Source organism: Kogia breviceps, chromosome 3 (genome assembly GCF_026419965.1).
Source record: "Kogia breviceps isolate mKogBre1 chromosome 3, mKogBre1 haplotype 1, whole genome shotgun sequence".
Taxonomy (NCBI): domain Eukaryota; kingdom Metazoa; phylum Chordata; class Mammalia; order Artiodactyla; family Physeteridae; genus Kogia; species Kogia breviceps.
The window spans coordinates 40,459,914-40,481,472 of record NC_081312.1 but is presented as its reverse complement, the minus strand read 5'-3'; the positions used below and the strand labels follow the sequence as shown (position 1 = coordinate 40,481,472).

General features: G+C 36.5%; 1 protein-coding gene across 2 annotated transcripts in view; it reads left to right on the top strand.

Moving 5' to 3' along the window:
- Positions 1-21,559, top strand: part of SLC38A6 (solute carrier family 38 member 6) — a 146,946-nt gene that overhangs the window by 59,714 nt on the left and 65,673 nt on the right. Inside the window, exons 13-16 of one of the 2 annotated variants that reach the window (XM_059059668.2) lie at positions 4,053-4,177; positions 5,337-5,481; positions 5,588-5,682; positions 5,867-6,794. In XM_059059668.2, coding sequence (XP_058915651.1) covers positions 4,053-4,177; positions 5,337-5,481; positions 5,588-5,682; positions 5,867-5,947 — 446 coding nt within the window. In that variant the 3' untranslated portion in view covers positions 5,948-6,794. Of the gene's footprint in view, positions 1-4,052; positions 4,178-5,336; positions 5,482-5,587; positions 5,683-5,866; positions 6,795-21,559 lie in introns of those variants that run through there. The other variant, XM_067028383.1, reaches the window with a different exon arrangement.

Below are 21,559 nucleotides of genomic sequence, written 5' to 3'. Positions count from 1 at the left end.
TGGTGGTGTATTATCATTACTGTTAGCATTATTATTGCAATTATTTCATAATTTCAGGTACTCTTTTTTCAGTACTGTACTTCTCTTCTTACTGTCATTAATGAAACTTAATTTAAATATGGTAACTTTTCAATATATTATTATCAGTGTATTATCTTCAACTTTTCAGTGTGTGAGAAAATTTTAATTGGTCTATATAGTCCTTTTCTTGCTAACTCTATGTCATTTCAACAGTAATAAAGGCGATTGATGAATCTAAATCTGCTCTTGCATTTTTGTACTATGTTGAGTAAGAGTGGTAGAGCTCTGTACACAACATCCAGAAGAGCGTTACTTCCTACTTCCAAAATGAGCATGGATACACTACAAGGAAAGTTAAAGCAGATTGTCAAACTTTTTTGATCATTGTTAAGGAAATAAAATTCTTGAAATACATAAACTCTATTTTTGGTTGTTGCGTTTGTTTTCGTACAGAGTTGAGCACAGTGATACTTTTCTATAACAGTGAGATACTATAGCAGGGTCTTCATTGGGATTCAGCAAAAACTTAGTAGAATAGCTGTATATTTTTATAAATTGAAATTGTCACCTGGCACAAATACTATTATATTTAGGAATCTTCCAAAATTGAGAAAAAGTCCAAAAAATGGACCTCCTTTTCTTCCCTATGGATCAATAGAGCTATCTGGAAGAAACCTCAAATGGCCTACCAGTTTCCAGGACAGCTGAAAAGTAGTTACAAAAATATTACCACGAGATGTTAGGAGCTGTGTTAAATTATAAGAAAGCTTAGATGGAAAGGGAAGTGGAGGAAGGATGAATGCTGATGTATTTATTGAGCTAACATTTATTCTGTACGTGCCAGGTGTTTTATTATATACATTGCCTAACTCAGTCCTTATGACGACTCTGCAAGAATAGGTTGGGCACTTTGGCCAGTACCTTCAGCTAATGAATAATGAGTTGGGATTTGAATCTAATTCTGACTCTCTCCAGAGTCAATGCCTTTATTACTGTGCTGCCTCCTCAGGAATTATGCCACAGAATCCAGATTCCCTTCATTCCAAGTTTTTCGCAAAGTGAACTTTTGGAAAAACCTGGCTCACTTAAGCTCCAGGCATATCTATCTATCTATCTATCTATCTATCTATCTATCTATCTTTGACTGAACAAAGAGGCTAAATATTTTCATCATGTACGTGAAATGTTTCCTATACAGGCATTTTCCTGGTTATCAAGTAAAGCTGTTGTCTCTGACTTAACCCTTTTCCACTGATGCAGATTCTTCAGGATGTCCACGCTTTATGTAATGGAGAAATACAGATCTAAGAAAATCACATGGTAGGCTGGTAGGTAGGTGATAGATAAATAGATAGATAGATAGAAGGAAAGAAAGAATGATATAAAATTAGTTCCTTCTCCAAAGACAGAAGAAGATTCAGATATTGATTTGCTGTTCACAGTGTTTCTTTTTGGGGTTGAAAGTCTTCTACAGTATATTTCTATTGGAATAGCAGTAGCTCTCAGTCTTACAGAAGGAAATTGCTGATTGAGCTTGAGACCTTATCAGAAGGGCTTGTCACAAATTAATGCCTTCAACTCATTTTATAGGTGAGTAGCTTAAGTCCAAGAGGTGAAGTGACCTGTCTCACAGTTAGTGGCATGTCTCTTGAATATTAATCCAGTGATCTTTCTGTTACTCTGTGATAATCTTTATAAACTTCATCCCCTGTTTGACAGTGTGTATTAAACAGAGCAGCCTCCTGACTTCAATAGAATATATAACTTGCAGAGATCACCCTCAGTTTCTTCCTGAGATTTGTAGAGATTTGTCTGAATGCAGAGAAGTGTGTTGTACTCTATCCCTTGCATAAGGCTCAGCTAAGAACACAGAATTGACTGGCTCAGGAAAAAGGTTTTTGTCTTGGGAAAGTAGAAAGTAGACATGTAACAGGTATTTTGATTTTGCAATAAGTCTAGTTCTTCAGGCTTCTGGAGCTGCTTGAGATCCTTTCATTCAGTGCTCTCAAGGCTTAGTTAATATCTAAATTTTATCAGATTAAAGGGACTAATAAATATGTACCTAGATTAATAATATTGGCTCTGATTACAGATGTTAAAGCATTATAAGGTGAGGAATACAAAGTGTTCCTCTGATAAACCAGGCCAATACCCAAATGTTACATAATAACCAGACCATTTTAAAAGTCTACAAAGTGCTTAAGCAGTAAGTGTTAATAGCTCATTTTTATGATTCAGAAAGTGGAAATAAAATAGTTTGCTATATTTTTCCAAAGAGTCACAAGTATCTCACATATTTGGGACTAGAATCTAGCTTTCGTGGCTCTTCTTAATCTCTTACTTGGTCCATTAGTCCCATGTTATATCAAGTATGTCTTTGATACTTTCAACAATTAGTTTCTATCCCATTTCCATCGTTACTAATCTAGTTCAAATTCTCATTACCTCTCAGTGGTTATGACAGTAGCCTTCTAACTGTTATTCCTGTTTTGGGCCTCTTTTTCTTCCAATCTGTCTTCCTGCTTAGTTCAGATGATAATGCACTGTTCTTCAGAAGTCATTGCTTTTCTGTGGCCTACCAGATTGAGTCCAGACCCTAAGAAGAGCTCTGTTACTGGTCTTAAATGCATTTCCAGCCTTATCACCCACTACTGTCTTTGCTCTACCGCACAGTCTTTCAGCCTCTGAAGTGCTATTGGGCTGCTCATTTTCTCGGTTGCGTATTGCTACCAGAGAGAATTTCTTCCCCACATCTTTGAATGTCAGCACACATACATTATCTCATGTCATGTTCTCAGTAACTCTGTAGGTCAATATATTATTGTCCCCATTTTACAAATGGAAAAACTAAGAGACTCAGAGAAGTTAAGTTGCTAGTAAGAGTAGGGTTTGAATCTTAGTCTGTTTGATCGCAGAATTCAAGCCCCTCTACTACCCTGCTGCTCACTATATCATGATGACTCTTCTCAAGTCTTCCTGGATTTCGTTCATGTTTTTCCCAAAGCCATAGTTATCTTTCCCTGTTCAGAATCACCATAGCTCTTTGTTTAGACCTTCTTCTTCCGCTTAAGTGTGTCTGTGTTTACACACTTTCTATTATATGTGTGTGTATTCCTCTTATCTCTCCTTTAAATTTTAAGGTATTTGAAAACAGAGTTGTATTTGATTTGTTTTTTTATTTTCTCCAAAATGACTTTTCCAAACCGTATGGTCTCAAATTAAAAAAACAAACAAAAAACCCCCCCCACAATTCTATTTTAAGTACAAACTCATCTTTCCCTACACGGCAGTGATATGGAGTGTTCTTGAGAGCTCTCACTCTTAATAGCCCTCCTCTGGCTTGGAGTGAGGAAGACGTGAGTATAGAAGAACACCAGGGAGCAAAGCATGGTCAGCTCGTTCAGATTCTGTCACTGCCTACCACGCTGGCTTGCTAAGGAAGCCATTACCCTAACACTGCATTCTCTTTTATGAAAGATGAATCTAAAGACGAAATGTTGATGAAGCAGGTAACATGCACAAAACTATAAGATCCTAGAAAACATTGCAATATTAAGGAAAGGCTTTGGCATCAAAACAATTTGGGAGTACAGCTCTGCCAGCTCTGCCCCTTTGTACTGTATGATCTTGGGCAAGTCAGTTAATAATTTTTAGCCTAGCTACCTATCTTATATTGTTATCATAAGGACCAAATTCAGTTGTATACATGAAAGCACTTTATAAAATAACATAAGTGTTGTTCAAAACCTTCAGATTATGGAAAAGTTCTAAAGAGATTTTCTTAAATATTTATTCATTGTCATAATTTTAGAGATTCTGCCTGGGCCAATTTCTAGTTTCATTAAAAGAAAACACTGTAGGTTTCCAGAAGATATTTACTTAATGTCTCTGTGTGTCATAGGATAGCAAAAAGGGGTACTGGGGATCCAAAATCTGTTAAGATCCGTTTGTGTAAAGGAAAATAATGTTACTGTTATTAACATCTTAGTAGTTTATAATGTGATCCTTATTATTGTTTTTTAAATTTGCAGACAGTGTGGCGTCAGAATTACTACAAGGTTATAGTAAATACTTGCCACATGATGTTGTCGTCATGACTGTGAAGTTATGCATACTATTTGCTGTGCTTTTGACAGTCCCTCTAATCCACTTCCCTGTAAGTACTCTTAAAGGTTTTGTTGCTTGGTGTAGCAGCTCCCTAATATGGCAACACTAATTCTTTACAGACTAGAATGTTTGAATCACATCTAGTCTTGTATATCTTATTCATTTGTCCAGTAATTGATCAAAGACCTCATACTTGCCTATGGCCCCATGAAAGCACAAAAATAACAGTGAACCGCTAAACTAATTTGTGCTTTTTCAGATTTAGTTTAGATTTACGCTTTCCCACAGCATTGTTTCCAATTTAGAGACTATAGTTCTTCTAAAGTTTTTTGGTTTTTTTTTCCCCTTTAATTCTGTATTCTGTTTTCAAAAGAATGTGCGTGAAGAGGAAAAAGTCAAGTCAGCAAAAATAAGCTCCTTCTAGTTTATTGGAAATTTATTTTCACATAGACGTTCTAGTCTAATCTTAGTCACAGATTTTATTTGCTCTAGAGTTATAGTTTAAGGGGCACAGCAGATCATCACTCGGCATTTAGTTGCCATATGTAAGACTCTTGAGAATTTCTGGGAGAATGGAATCATAGGCTTTGGGTACAGATGCTTCTGGTGGACGACTTGAGCCCCTGAATGGTGAGCTCCTTAAGACTGGGGCCTCCTCCCTGCGGGGACCGGGGACCGCAGCGCCAGGAGTGCAGCGGGGGCTGGGTAGACGCTTGTGGGACGTGACTGCCTGTTGCCCGCCTTAGCAGTGGAGAGCATCATGAACTAGTTTTCACATTTACATGCTGTGAAACAGATAATATAACATAAAACAGCAAATGGTATTTCTTTATCATGGCATGACTTCTTTTTCTGTTTTAAACCATTTGTTCTTTTATCTGTTGAATTTCATGAAAATGATACTCTGTGATTTCTTCACAAAGTGTTATTGTTGATAATTTTGAAAATTATACAACCAAAAGAAATTGCATGTGAAAATGTTTTCAAGAATAAAACCAAAACAGTTTTTATGAAGCTCACACAGATAGGTATATTTCTCAGTTTATGTGCAATAAATACCTTACAGTAATAGTTTATGCCATATTTTTGGAATCTAAATGGTTTAGAGGGCAAGAATATCATGGTAACTGTACCATACATGTGTTTCCCTAAGCAAGTAGTTTGGCTTTGATACCTCCTCTTTGCTTAAATCTTTTTCTGTTATACAGGCAAGGAAAGCTTTAATGATGATGTTTTTCTCCAATTTTCCATTCTCATGGATTCGCCATTCTTTGATCACTATAGCTCTCAATATTATCATCGTTTTACTTGCGATATATGTTCCTGACATTAGGAATGTATTTGGTGTAGTTGGTAAGTTTTCTATTTCAAAAATTCCATTTTCTAAAATAGATTAAATTGTCATCCAGTCTCACATCTGAATCTGGCAATATTCTTTTCTTTTCCTCCCCATTTTAAGGTTCCAGTACATCAACGTGTTTGATTTTTGTGTTCCCAGGACTATTTTATCTTAAACTGAGCAGAGAGGATTTTCTCTCATGGAAAAAGTTTGGGGTAGGTTGATTTTTGTTTCTTTTAAGAATCTTATTTTAAGAAATAACTTGTCATTTTATAATTAAGTATATTACCTATCTCATGAAAGTTAATGTATTTTGAACTATAATGTACATTATTGGAGCAGGTGAAGGTTTAAAATAATGCTCTAATTGTTCTTTATCTTTTTTCCTTATTTCCACAGGCATTTGCTTTGCTCATCTTTGGTATTTTGGTTGGTAATTTTAGTTTAGTGCTCATTATTTTTAATTGGATTAATAAGTGAAAGAAATATTTTCCCACATCTTTTGCTGAATAATTTACCTCCAAATGCAAAAAGGAATTATTCTGGAAGGCACCTTGGATGAATCCTCTTTATATGGGCTAACATTTTTGCAAACATTGACAGAAAAGCAGAACAAAACAGGAGTCGGTAGGGGAAAGTAGACATAGCAGTTTTAATCAAAATAAGAAACTCAAAATGCTCTTAAATATGTTGAGCATCTTTTGTTTGTGGTTTTTTTTAAATTAACAGACTTTATTTTTTAGGGTAGTTTTAACGTTTACAGAAATAATCGAACAGAAAGTACAGAGAGTTCTCATATATTCCCTCATTCCAGCTCACCCATAATGTCCCACATTACTAACATCTTGCATTAGTGAAGTACATTTGTTATACTTGAGAGCCAACTTTGATACATTACTATTAACTGAAGTTCATAGTTTACAGTAGGGTTCACTTTTGATGCAACCACTGATCTTTTTACTGTCTCCATAAAAACCATGAGCATTCCCCATGAGCCTTGTCTAAAATGTCATTTGGTGGAATGGAATAGTATCTAACCTTTTGGGCTGGCTTCTTTCACTTAGCAGTATGCATTTAAGTTTCCTCCATGTCTTTTCATAGCTTGATAGCTCTTTTTTATATATATCACTGACAATATTCCATTGTATGGATGTACCACAGTTTGTTTCACTGACAATATTCCATTGTATGGATGTACCACAGTTTGTTTCACTGACAATATTCCATTGTATGGATGTACCACAGTTCGTTTTTCCATTCACCTGTTGAATGACCTCTTGTTTGCTTCCAAATTTTGGCATTTGTGAATAAAGCTGCTACAAACATTTGTATGCAGACTTTTGTGTGGACAGAAATTTTCAGCTTATTTGGGTTAATACCAAAGACTATTTTTTAGCAATTGCTCCATGGTATGGTAGAATATTTAGTCTTATAAGAAGCTGCCCAACTGCCTTCCAAAATGACTGTAACATTTTGCAGTCCTGCCAGCAATGTGTGAGAGTTCCTGCTGTTCCACATCCTTGCCGACATTGGGTGTTGTCAGTGTTTTGGATTTTTGCCATTGTAATGGGTGTGCAGTTGTATCTAGTTGCTTTAATTTGCATTTCCCTATTGACATATGATGTTGAGCATCTTTTCACATGTTTATTTGCCATCTGTATATTTTCTCTGGTGAGGTTCAGATTTTTAAAATTGGGTTATTTTTACATTGTTGAGTTTTAAACATTCTTTGTATATTTTAGACACCAATCCTTTATCAGATATGTGTTTCACAAAGATTTTCTCCCAGTCTGTGAGTTGCCTTTTCATTCTCTTAAAAACATCTTTCGCACAGTTTTTAATGTTATTAAATATACTGAGACAATTTTTTGTTTTTAAAGAAATCAGTATATTGTTTATATACAAAATTGAATTTTAGTTTGTAGGTTAATGTCAACATCAGTCACCAATAACAAAACTGTTGGATTATTTCACTTGGTATTTTTCCCTGACTCCAAATCCTAAGAAACTTTTGTGATTTTCCTCTGTCGTGCAGTATGAGATAGAGCTGTGATGACTGGCTGTGGATTTGAAAGTTCTCTGAGCTTTCTCATTTGTCACTAAAACATATGACTTTCTACTTGGCGAACAGAGACAAATATTGTTGATTTATATCATACTGTGTTTGGAGGTTATAGATTGTTCCAGTCTTCGCATTGATGTGGCTTATTCCTGGTTGGAAACTAGTAGCTAGGTGCCTCCCTCCCCTAATGCCCCAGGGAGTATTCTTGTAAAGGGCACCTTGTTAGCAGCCTACCAAGGCCAGGGTGTATCAGTAAAAATGTAATCCTACCACTGCACACATGTAAAGTAGAGAATTACACGCAAAGTGCCAATTTGCATGTATGGAAATACACACTTTTGCTGGTGCCCCCTTGCTTCCCACTTAGGAAATGGGCTGATAAATTGACAACTGAGTTAAGTTTCCTCTTTGGCAACTTGAGATCAGCATAGTGTAATGGAAAAGGTCCAGGTTTGGGGGTTAGAAAGACTTAGATGAAAATCTCAGTGAATTTAGGCAAACCACTTAACCTCTCTAAACCTCTACTTTCACATAGGTATTAAATGGAGTTAATACCAATTATACAGGGTTGTGTTGAGAGGATTAAATGACCTTGCATAAATTAAGTGCAGACCAAAAGCTCTTAATAAATTAGATGTTTATCCCCCTTTTTTCCCCATCCCTTCATCTAGACCTGTAAAATGAAGTTGCTTTCAGACAAGGACATGGAATTTCTTCATCTTCCATCTTGCACAACTAATATGTTTAGAATCTTTTTCTAGACTTCACTCACAGGAGAATTGACCCCATGTGCATTCTTTTTAGTGCTTTCCCACATTTCTATGGGAAATTATAGATCCAAATACAAATAGGTGTTCAGCTGCTAAAATAAACCTAACTCCTAATACCAAAATAGCCCTAAATCTGCAACAGATGCAAGGATGCCTCCTGGGGCAGATGTTAAGTGGGATGACAGGTGGGCATCAATTAATACATTTGTCACCTGCTCCTGGGATGGGATCATGGGAGGTTTGGCAAACCTATTGAATGCTGCACGAAACTTAGTTAATATCAAGAGAAATTATTTGGAGAGGTGTTTATTTTTATTTTACTTTAATATTCTGCCTTATCTAGTTGCCTGTTTGGAGTCATAACTTTCCCTATGAGTTTGGAGGAAGCTAGTAAGATGACTGGTAAAAGCAGTGCCCCCCTTCATCAGGATTTCAAATAAAACCTTGTTCAAGTACTCCTCAGCATTTTTCCTGGGAAATATAGGCCTTCTTATTGTGGGTTAATGTTCATAATTTATTAGGTAATAACTATTAAAAATTAAGTAAAGCACAAAATCTATATTTTTCTAACACTTGGAGACTTGTTTGCTAAATTAGAAGATGAAGTGCTGAGAATATAAATTACTTTCCTATGTTGAGGGTGAATGTTTAAATTGTACTTTTTTTTTTAACAGAATGTTTACTCATGAGCTTAGCATTTAAATGGTTAAAACAAGCCTTTGAAGTTAACACTCCATTAGGTGAATGGAGGTAATTCACACCTCTGCTGACACTGTATATTTCAGTCTGGCTGTGGAGAAAACAAGACAGCATTAGGTTGATTTACTGTGTGAAGGCCCTTTAAACACCCGAGGTCTGGAAACCTTTGTTGTTGTTTTTTCTTTTCCATCTAGAAGAAGATTCTGAAATTCAGCACAATTTAGGTTTAGAATTGAAGCCTTGAAAGTAGCATAGATTCTTTACTCTCTAGAAATTCCTAACTGGCAGGAAGTCCAGGTCAGTCCAACCTCTCTGGCTTTGTTTGCTTCTGTCTCTAGTGTTTCTTCCTACCATGGCACTTTTTTTTTTAATAAAAGAAAAACATTTTTATTTTTAATTAAAATCATTATATAATAGTATGAACCAGAAGGAACACATCACAGAAGATTATACATTTAAATAAAATAATCGGGTCCAGAAATGTCTTTATAATCTTGATTATATTTACCTTTAGAGTAATACCAAGTGTGACTAGTCATTTTCAAATGAACATGTTGTGTGTATTTTCTTTCTGCCTAAACCAAATATTCTATGAATCCAAAACAGGCTTCTAGGGAGTTACTCCAGTCTATAGAAAATTCTATTTTCTCTTTATGCCAAGTGGGATGAAATCTATTATAATAAGAAAATACAAATTGTGCAGACACAGTGCCTAAGTTCCAGAATTACTACATAATTGAAAATAAAATGTAACCACTGTGTATGCCCTTTATTTAAACCAAAGTTACCTATGCTTAATTTAAAATCATTTTAATAATGTTAATAACTGAGAGTTTGAATTGGCTGCTATATTAAAATGTACGAGAAGCCTACTAAGTGTACGGCTGTACTACTCATGTGAATGTTTTATAGTAAGAACAGAAATTATTGACTACAGTGCAAAATTTATATTCTATGAGGAATAATTTCTTAAAGAGAGAATCTGTTAGAATCGATATTACAAAAATTTTAAAGATAAATTAGATGTTTTTTAAGCCTCTTAAAACTGCTTTACCACCTAGGCTTTTTCAATCTACCTATCTTTTTTTTTAACATCTTTATTGGAGTATAATTGCTTTACAATGGCGTGTTAGTTTCTGCTATATAACAAAGTGAATCAGCTATATGTATGTATATATCCCCATATCCCCTCATCTTGGGTCTCCCTCCCGCCCTCCTTATCCCACCCTTCTAGGTGGTCACAAAGCACGTAGCTGATCTCCCTGTGCCTTGCGGCTGCTTCCCACTAGCTATCTATTTTACATTTGGTAGTGTATATATGTCAGTGCTACTCTCTCACTTTGTCCCAGCTTATCCGGCACCTTTTAAATTTAAGCTTAGTACCCTGGTATACTCACCAATGGAAAAGCAGAAATAAACCATCCATTTTCAGGTAAACCTTACACATGCCTTTAGATGGGTTATGAGCTAATCATTGGCCTTTGTGTGCTGCTAAAAACATTTTCATCTTTGCAAAATCTCATGTTCTATATTCGCCTACATATAAAGCATCCACCTTTAAGAATTTTTTTCTTCCCCATTTTTTAGGGGTAAGCGGTGGTGGGTGAAGTGAGCAGAGATCAGTTGGGAAAGATTCACTTCTTTCTTAGGGTATCCTTTGCACCAGTACCATTTGTATATGAAATATGAATTTCCCCGCCATTGGTGGAAGGGCTATAACCATTTGACCCTGAAATGATTCATTTTAAAGCCTAGGAATAAGGTTATGTGAGCACAAATAAAATGGTGAGCACTGTATGAGATGTTAATGAAAGTGGAAGATCTCTTTTTAAGGTAAACAGATTTTTCTCTTCTGTATCCTCTGCCCTGTGTATTTGCAGGATCAGGTTACTAGAGAATCTGTGGGGAGCTGGGTGTGGAGAGTGTTTCCATTGGGGCTGTCTCCACTGGTGACACTGCCAGTATGGTATATAGAGATGGGAAATTGATGCTGGAAAACAAAGGGACTCAAACCATTAATTTTAACCTGTTTTCCTTCTTGGCATATTGACAGTACTCTGTGGCTGTGTTAGAATTAACCCTATTGGAAACATACTTTGTTTCCTGCAAATTACTCTGCCTGAATTTTAGGTATCGTGATTTTTGGTCTAAGAACTTCTCAGAACCTTCTATAGAATGAGAAATTAGCTTTTCTAATTTAAACACATACTTTATTCATCTTTTTACCATAACCCTCCTATATATAGTCTTTCCATAATGAAGTAGGAAAAGTGGGAAAACAAAATTTTGATGAAGGATAAGTTATTGTGGATGTGGTTTCCTCATTGCAATCAGAATTCTTTGTTTCTCACCCTTTCTAAACAATCTGATGTACATTTTTGCTATCATGATCCACTGTCCTAGTTTGCCAGGCTGTCAATCAGGATGAGCAATTACGAGGAGCAGGAAGACTCATCTTGGCTGATGGCCAGGTGGACAGGTAGGAGTGAGAGGTTTATTTGCCTATGGGACAAAGCAAATGGTGGAGAGGGAAAGTGAGTTGCCCGGGGGAAAAAAAAGACAGATGGATTAAAAGGCGTTGTAATTTGAAATGCTATAAAGAAAAAAGACATGCAGAGAAATGCTTCCCACTTGTTTGAATGTGTATGTGTTTTATCTTGTGTTGATCAGTGCACTGATACACAGCACCAGCAAGGGGGCTGGCTAATTCACGGAGCAAACAGTTAAACAGAGTCTTGCTGGTCCTAAAGGCATGAAGGTAAATAAGGCACACTTCTTGCCTGAAAAAAAGCTTAGATACAACTTGGATTTTTCTGACTGAACCTTTTCAGATAGACTTGATAAGTGAAACTGATTAACTCAAAGGAAAAGTTATACATATATATATATTTCATTTATATGTATCTCTATATACTCAGATATATATACACATATACACATATGTATATTAAAGCTATTGGAGTCAAACTTACTTGTGTTCAAATCCCAACTCTACTGCTTTCTGTCTAAGTTTGGACAAGCTACTTTAATTCTCTGAAAACCTTCAATGTTTGGAGACTGAGTTTTCTCAGTCTAACCGGGGGGAATATACTTTGTGTCTTTAAGTTAGATTATATGACATTTGGGAAAAGCTCAAATTCTCTGTTAAACCCTGAATTGAATATACCTACAGTTTCATTACGTGATTGTTCCTCAGATCACATAGTGTCCAAACCACGTACCTCTTCTCCCTTCTCTGCTTTTGCCACCTAGTCAGCAGCCTGATCAGAAAATAGTGTTCTAGAAATAATCCTGATTAATGTGGTTTGTTTTCACTACTGTTGTATTCTGTTCCAGAAAATAGTCTTTGTAGTTTTGTAATAAGTATTATCAACATACTCTGATTTTACATCAGCTTTTTCACATCATTACACTTTAGGCTTATAAAGTATGTGGTCAACAAAAGCTCCAGGTCACACAGACACATGTACATACATATATCCATATATACACACACACCTGTTGTCCATCTATATATCTGTAAAATATCATCTTGTTAGCTTCAGCGCATCCTTCCAGCAGGTGAGATCTTTTTTGAATCTTGATTCTAGTACATCAGGTATTGTTCCCTGCTTTTTGACATTCTTCATTGTCCTGCCATTTCTTCGTCCCATTCACAAATGAAAAAGTTCAATGATACAAGACTAACTACAGAGCCCTCTGACCCACCACTAGAAACCTTTCTTCCAAGTCATTATTAATCTCTCACAGTGAAGTTGTTCTATTCCTGTAGTGTAATCCAACCTGCTTTTCTTCAGACCCCCTGGAAGAATCTCCCAAGTTAGTAGGTACAACCTAAATTCTCACCTATTCTTCATATTTCTAGTTGCTCTTGGACATTTCTGCTTGGATACCACACAGTAACCTCAAACTCGGCATGTTCAAATCTGTCCCCCTCCAGTTTTCCCATGTCTGTCAGTGGCCCCACTGTTTTAATCTAACCTCCCAGCTGGTTTTCTTGCTTCCATCCCTGCCACCTGCAATCCCTTTCCACAGTGCAGCCAAAGTAGTTGTTTAAAAATGTAAATCAGATCATGTCACTACCCTGCTTAATTTCCTCCCATGGCTTCCCATCTTGCTTTGCCATGGCCTACAAGGTTCTCTTTCATCTGTACCTACTCATTTCTCTGGCTTCACCTCGTATCTGTCTTTCAGTCTTATCCAGCACACAGGCCTGTCTGTCCCTTGACACACCAAGCTTGTTCCCATGTGCTAACCGTTTTCCCTAGTTAGACCATTCTCTTCAAAGACCTTTGCAAGCCTGGCTCCTCATCATCAAGCCTCAGCTCAAATATCACCCACTCAGACAGGTCTTCCCTGACAGTCTAATATAAACAAGCTGCCCCCAATGTACAGTCATGCTTTAACTTTACCCTATTAGACCTGCATATTTGTTTGTTGTCTGTGTCCACTAGACTTCAAGTTTCTTAAGAACTGGGAGTCATCTGTCTTGTTCATCACCAAACCCTTAGACCCTAGAATGGTACCTAGCACTTGGGATTGGCTTAATAAATATGTGTTGAATGAATACATAAAGGAATCTAACAGACTATATATCTTTTCACTCCTTATCTCCAGTCTGTCACCATATCAATTCTTCCTTTGAAATGTCTCATAGATTTGCTTTTATCCTATCCCCAACGTCCTGCCAGCACCTGAATCTGAGCCTTCATCTCTTTGTGCATGGATTGTTGCAGTGATTCTCAACCCAGGTAGCTCTTTAGAATCACTTGGGGAGCTTTAAAAAATGACAGTGTCCAGGCTCCACCCCAAACCAATTAAATGGACGTGGGCATTAATATCTATTTTTAAAGCTTCTCAGATGATTGTAATGGGCAACCACTGAAATGCCACATCAGCCTGCTAACAGATGTGTGTTTTCCAGTCCATTTCATCTGTTGCTGTCTACTTATCTCCTTGGAACTCTGGGGTTTTTTTTTGTTTGTTTGTTTGTTTGTTTTTTAACATCTTTATTGGAGTATAACTGTTTTACAATAGTGTGTTAGTTTCTCCTTTACAACAAAGTGAATCAGTTATACATATACATATGTTCCCATATCTCTTCCCTCTTGCGTCACCCTCCCTCCCACCCTCCCTATCCCACCCCTCTAGGTGGTCACAAAGCACAGAGGTGATCTTCCTGTGCTATGCAGCAGCTTCCCACTAGCTATCTAATTTACATTTGGTAGTGTATATATGTCCCTGCCACTCTCTCACATCGTCACATCTTACCCTTCCCCCTCCCCATATCCTCAAGTCCATGCTCTAGTAGGTCTGTGTTTTATTCCCATCCTATCACTAATCTCTTCATGACACTTTTTTTTCTTAGATTCCATATATATGTGTTAGCATACGGTATTTGTTTTTCTCCTTCTGACTTACTTCACTCTGTTATGACAGACTCCAGGTCTATCCACCTCATTACAAATAACTCAGTTTCATTTCTTTTTATGGCTGAGTAATATTCCATTGTATATATGTGCCACATCTTCTTTATCCATTCATCTGTTGATGGACACTTAGGTTGCTTCCATGTCCTGGCTATCGTAAATAGAGCTGCAATGAACATTTTGGTACATGACTCTTTCTGAATTATGGTTTTCTCAGGGTACATGCCCAGTAGTGGGATTGCTGGGTCATATGGTAGTTCTATTTGTAGTTTTTTAAGGAACCTCCATACTGTTCTCCATAGTGGCTGTATCAATTTACATTCCCACCAGCAGTGCAAGAGTGTTCCCTTTTCTCCACACCCTCTCCAGCATTTATTGTTTCTAGAGTTTTTGATGATGTCCAATCTGACCGGTGTGAGATGATATCTCATTGTAGTTTTGATTTGCATTTCTCGAATGATTAATGATGTTGAGCATTCTTTCCTGTGTTTGTTGGCAATCTGTATATCTTCTTTGGAGAAATGTCTATTTAGTTCTTCTGCCCATTTTTGGATTGGGTTGTTTGTTTTTTTGTTATTGAGCTGCATGTGTTGCTTATAAATTTTGGATATTAATCCTTTGTCAGTTGCTTCATTTGCAACTATTTTCTCCCATTCTGAGGGTTGTCTTTTGGTCTTGTTTATGGTATCCTTTGCTGTGCAAAAGCTTTTAAGTTTCATTAGGTCCCATTTGTTTATTTGTGTTTTTATTTCCATTTCTCTAGGAGATGGGTCAAAAAGGATCTTGCTGTGATTTATATCATAGAGTGTTCTGCCTATGTTTTCCTCTAAGAGTTTGATAGTGTCTGGCCTTACATTTAGGTCTTTAACCCATTTTGAGTTTATTTTTGTGTGTGGTGTTAGGAAGTGTTCTAATTTCATACTTTTACATGTAGCTGTCCAGTTTTCCCAGCACCACTTATTGAAGAGGCTGTCTTTTCTCCACTGTATATCCTTCCCTCCTTTATAAAGATAAGGTGACCATATGTGTGTGGGTTTATCTCTGGGCTTTCTATCCTGTTCCATTGATCTATATTTCTGTTTCTGTGCCAGTACCATACTGTCTTGATTACTGTATCCTTGTTGTATAGTCTGAAGTCAGGGAGCCTGATTCCTCCAGCTCCATTTTTTGTTCTCAAGATTGCTTTGGCTATTTGGGGTCTTTTGTGTTTCCATACAAATTCTGAAATTTTTTGTTCTAGTTCTGTAAAAAATGCCAGTGGTAATTTGATAGGGATTGCATTGAATCTGTAGATTACTTTTTGCAATATGATTTCCCTGCTCAGGAGCCTATAGTGGTTCCCTACTACCCAACACATTAATTCCACATTCCCCTCCTGCATCTACTCAACCGTATTTCATCTTTTTCTTACTTACCTTCTACTATACACCGAATGTTTCGCTCTCTGGCACTTGATTTGCCTTTCATTACCCTACTTCCACATTTTTACCTCCACTGTCCTTCTCCCCACTCTGACTTCCACATATATACCCAGAATGTCCTTATTGCTCTCCTCTGTCAGTCCAGATTCTTTCTGTTCTTCAAGACCCAGCTCAAATCCCACCTTTTAAATACTTCATTCTCCACCCAACCCACCCCTTACTATTTATATGATTCTTTTGGTATAGATCATTAGTATCTTGTAATATATTTTCTGTTTTCATAGGTAATATGCACATGGTACAAATTCAAAATTTACAAAATTGCTTCCCTCCTACTTCTGCCCAACTTCCAGTTTTCCTTCCTGAAAGCAACCACTCTTACAAGTTTTTGTATCCTTTCAGATATATTCCAAACCTATTTAACCATTCATTTATATAGAATACACACATGTAGACAAGCATACACACAAATGTTGGCATACTACCTGCAGTTCTCTGCACCTTGACTTTTTTTCACTTAGAGATATATAAACATATATATATGCATTTATTTATTTAAATTGTAGTTTAAAAAAAAAACCTAATAGGAAATCTCTACTCTTAACAAACTTTTAATTGTACAGTACTATGGTTAATTGTATCTACATTGCTATACAGCAGATCTCTAGAACTTTGTATCTTGCATGACTAAAACTCTATGCCCATGGAACAAAAACTCCCATTTTCCCCTCTCCCAGCCTAACAACCACCATTTTACTTTCTGCTTCAATTAGCTTGACCACTTTAGCTGCCTCATACAATGGAAACATATTTGTCCTTTTGTGATTGGCTTGTTAAAATTAGCATAATATCTTCAAGTTTCATCCATGTTGTAACATATGGCAAGATTTCCTTTTTAAAGGCTGAATAATACTCCATCATGTGTAAGTACCATGATTTTTTATCCATTCATCTGTCAGTGGATATTTACATTGTTTCTACCTCTTGGCTCTTGTGGATAATGCTGTAGTGAATATGGTAATGCAAATATCTCTTTCATTTCTTTTGGATAAATACCCAGAAGTGAGTACCATAAGTTAATACATGTACCATAAGTTAATTAACCAGTTTCCTATCAAAGCATATTTAGGGTTTAAAATTTTTTTTAATTTTGCTGTTTTATATAATGCTTCAATTATTATCTTTATACATATATAATTTAACACATATATGAGTATGTCTGTGGGATAAATTTCTACCCATTTTACTGGAATTCTGAGTCTAAGGGTATGTGCGTCCATTTCTAATTTTGATAGATATTACTAAATTGCCCTCCATCGAAGGTTTTACTAATTTATATTCCCACCAACAATGTAGTAATTGCTCTTTAAATTTGGGGTGTTATTTAGCTTTTCACATTTAAACACCTTCTCTCTCTGGTCCAGTCATAATTAACCCAAAGACAGGAACCACGTCCTGTAAATTTTAGCATGTATACAACATTTAACACCATAGGTTCACTTAATCGCTGCTCAGCAAATATTTGTTAAATCTTACTTCATTGTGTGTTGAGGAAGTTTTCTTATGGCTCTGATGAATGCCATGTGAGAGTTGTCCACTTTACATGTGTACTATTCCTAGGAGAGGAGGTGACCTGTGTGTGACATTCTTAGGAGAGGTGCTGTCCATTGCTGTTGCTCTTCCAGGATTCTCTATTATCATTGTCTCAGAAAGATCAACCAGTCCTTAGATCTGCTAACAGGTTTGGTTAATTTGAATAATTCAGCATAAGGACTGTAACTGACACCAAACATGTCCTAAAACTTAGTAGATAACAAATTTTTATTCCATATACTATAAAATATCTAAACAAAAAAGCTCTACTCCATGAGTTTTACCCAACCCAACGTTTTATTATGAAAAATTTCAAATGTATGTATAAGTTGGAATAATATGTCCATGTACCAACCACTAAAATTTAACATTTGTTTATTTTGTTTGTATTTTATATATATATATATTTGCTGAACGGTTTGCAAGTAAGTTGCTGATATTCCATTGAGTAGTAAATAAAGCTGAAAATTAGTTTATAAGTATCACCTTTTATGAACAAATCTATTTTATTTTTTATTAATTTTTATTGCAGTATAGTTGCTTTACAATGTTATGTCAGTTTTTGTTGCACAGCAAAGTGAATCAGCTACACACATACATATATCCCCTCTTTTTTGGATTTCCTTCCCATTTAGGTCACCACAGAGCACTGAGTAGATTTCCCTGTGCTATACAGTAGGTTCTCATTAGTTACCTATTTTATACATAGTAGTGTATATATGTCAAACCCAATCTCCCAATTCCTCCCACCTTCCCCTTCCCCCCTTGGTATCCATACATTTGTTCTCTACGTCTGTGTCTCTATTTCTGCTTTGCAAATAAGTTCATCTGTATCATTTTTCTAGATTCCACATATATGCATTAATATGCAGTATTCGTTTTTCTCTTTCTGACTTACTTCACTCTATATGACAGTCTCTAGGCCCATCCGTGTCTCTGCAAATGGCACAATTTCTGAACAGGTCTATTTTAAATGTTTCACAACTTTTTTTTTTTTTTTTCTACAAATTATATCCCTTTCTGCAAAAGGATAAGAGGCTGTTTGATGGCATCTGGCATCTTTTCCTCAAATGCCAAAAGACTTATATCCATGGAAGAACAAAGTTTAAGGGAAGTGGGGAGCTGACACCAGAATTTCCGTTAGTAAGGGAAATATCTTGAACATCTTTGTTTAGGAAAATATCTTGATAGGTCATTTGACGATGAAAGGTGAGACCCTATACAGTTTCACAACAATGTGAGGGTACTAAAGCCCTGTGAATTTCATACTTTAAAATGGTTAGTTTTATATTATGTGAATTTCACTTTAATTTTTTTAAAAAGAAAAAACGTGAGCCCCTAGGAGAATGAGTTGGCAGGAGGAGGAGAAGTGAAAGTAGTAGCTAACGCACTCTGCATAAAAAGCATGTGGACTTAGGGGTTGAGAAGCAGAGAGAAAAGGGCAGTGGGTGTTGAGCCTGTGGTGGAAGTCTAGAGACTGTGAGGAAAAGCGGCTAAGAAGAATTTTCTGAGCATCAGCATCTAATATTCAGTTTTAATTTGCCTGCCTCCATCTCCTGAAACCAATAAAAGTCAGTGATACACAAACATGCCATGTGTGAGCAGGATAGTGTGTGTGTTAACCCTTCTCTGGAGCCACACAGGGCAGAACAGGAGTAGCACATGTGCCAGCCAGGTGATCCAGAAACCTCCAGAAAAGTACACTTCAGAGCCAGAGATGAGCAGAAAACATACAAGTCATTGCTTCCTTCCAGAGTCCTTGGGGACATCAGAAGGTCTGTGAGACTGTCCTCATATGAGAATGCGGTTCAACCAACTTAGCCTGACTCTCAAAGCTCAGGCAACTTTAGTTGACATCTCAGTGGCAATAAAGTGTCATTTCATTGACTTACAGGTTCATTCTTGATTAGTCATCCATCGAACTTGCAGTGAAATGCCTCTTTTTAAAAGACAAAAGACCAGACCTTCAAAGAAGTGGATCTCAGGGGCTGTGACAGCTCTACACTTCCTAACACTTGCCCTTGGAGTCCTCGTCCCAGGTTCTCTAGAACCAAGCCTGGTGGTTCAGAGACTGAGCTCCCAGGACTTGCCTTGTATAAACCTAAGGTGTTCTGTGTTTGGAATTAGAACCCCTTAACTTCACTTCTAATTGGATGGTGATAGTAGGAATCAAAGGAAGTAGGGCCCCTAGGGAAGGGCGTTCCTGTGGGGAGAGAGTGAAGACCATTTTTTAGAGTTCCCTAGTTCTCCTACTAAGTTCTCTGTTCAAATCTGAGAGAGAGTTTAGTGTGTTAACTGAATAGAAGGTTGTCAGTCTCATAAAGTAAAATGATAATGATGAGCAAGCCCTTATATGTATGGACCAGGCGCCATGCCAAGCGTGTTATCTCATGTGATCTGAGGTAGGTACAGTTATATTCCCCCATTTAATATGTTAGGCATTAAAGTTTAGTGAGGTTATGAAGTTAAGTGACTTGTCCAAGGTCACACACCCAGAATATAAACTTAAATTTTCCTATAAAATCTGTGTGCTTAACTATCATGCTAATAGTTAAGTATAAACAACTGCTGGAGTTTTTCCCACAAAAAGGTTCTACTCATAGTAGATATATACTCAATACTGACTGTTGGAGGCTGCTTTGATTCATTTAAAATGTTGCATATAAGTCTAAGTCTGTTTTGCACACCAGCCAGACAGCATTTGGGCCCACTGTGTGTCCTCTGAGTCATGGTCTGTTACCAAAGCATCGTTGTGAAGTATTTCAGAGGAAATTCTAGGCAAAGGAAAGTTCCGTGTTCCAATGTTTGTCAGTCAGACCTTGAGAAATCTTGGATCCCTTGAAAAACAGTCAGAAATCCATTTCTGTGTTCTATGACTCTACAAATACAATTTTTAAAAGTCCAAATATAGCTCAGACCATCAGCACTCTAATTCATTGTTTCTAAAACTGGATTTCCTCTGGATCCTTAGAACTTCAAAATAAATTTGGGGACATTCATCAGCTTGCCAACTTTTTATTTTGCAAATCGGTCAAGGACATTAAAAAAACCTTGCCGCCATTCATCACCATCCTTTAATATAAAAAAGAAGGTCATGTTATAATAAAATACAATCCTTTAAATTCAGTAGGTCTACATTTGTTAAAAGATTGCTATATATTCCTTATTTTTCTCATCAAGGACCATGAAAACGTTCTCATGGATCAACATTTGAAAACTACTGGTCTAAATAACCGAAGTCTATATTCAAAAATTCAGTAGAGATTTCTGCACCTCTAATGCTCACCAGCTTCAGTTATCTTATATTCGGAAGGAAATATATATATAAAGAGATCTTGGTTACAAAAATAAATTAATGACTTAATTGGCTTGCTCTTCCAAAATTGCCGATCCTAAAGTTTGGAAGGGAAAAATATCTAGATAACTGATTCCTGGCTTACAAATTTACAAAATTTTACCAAGATTTCAGGATTTAGGGAAAAAACAGCATTTCTACTGTAAGACTTCATAGGTTTGTATGTCATATCGAAAGTCAATCAGTAATGATTATACCATGATAATATTTACATTTCACAGGGAAGCAAAACACTTGGGGACGCCTCATGTCTCTGTCTAAAGATTTGTCATTCATTTGCATTCAAATAGATTCTTTGTTTTCACTCACCCAGAATAGTTCTCAACTTATTAGTTAAGCAGACTAAATAGAGTTGCATTCATGCATTTTAATGTCAATGTAAAAATGGTTTTCCCAGATTTTTTTCTAATCAGTCAAATCCTCCAAAAGATGTCTAATCACTCCCAGGTTCAGTTACTTAAACATTTCACAGTGTTGTCACTTGTATATAGTAAAACCAAAAAGAAGCTTGCTTTCAGTAACTCAGAGAGCCATACTCTAGCTATTTAGAACTTTATTCTGGTGAGAGAAATTTCTTGAACTCCATTTGCAACCTGATTTGTGAGTGGAAGATTTTGCCTATTGCATAGCTATATGATATTGTTCAGTATGAATGATATTTGTTCTTTAATTGATAAACCACTGCTGGAGTTTATAATCCCCTAGCTAGGATTGTAATATCCTGAAGGACAGGATTTGGCCATAGTGTCTGTCATGTGCACAC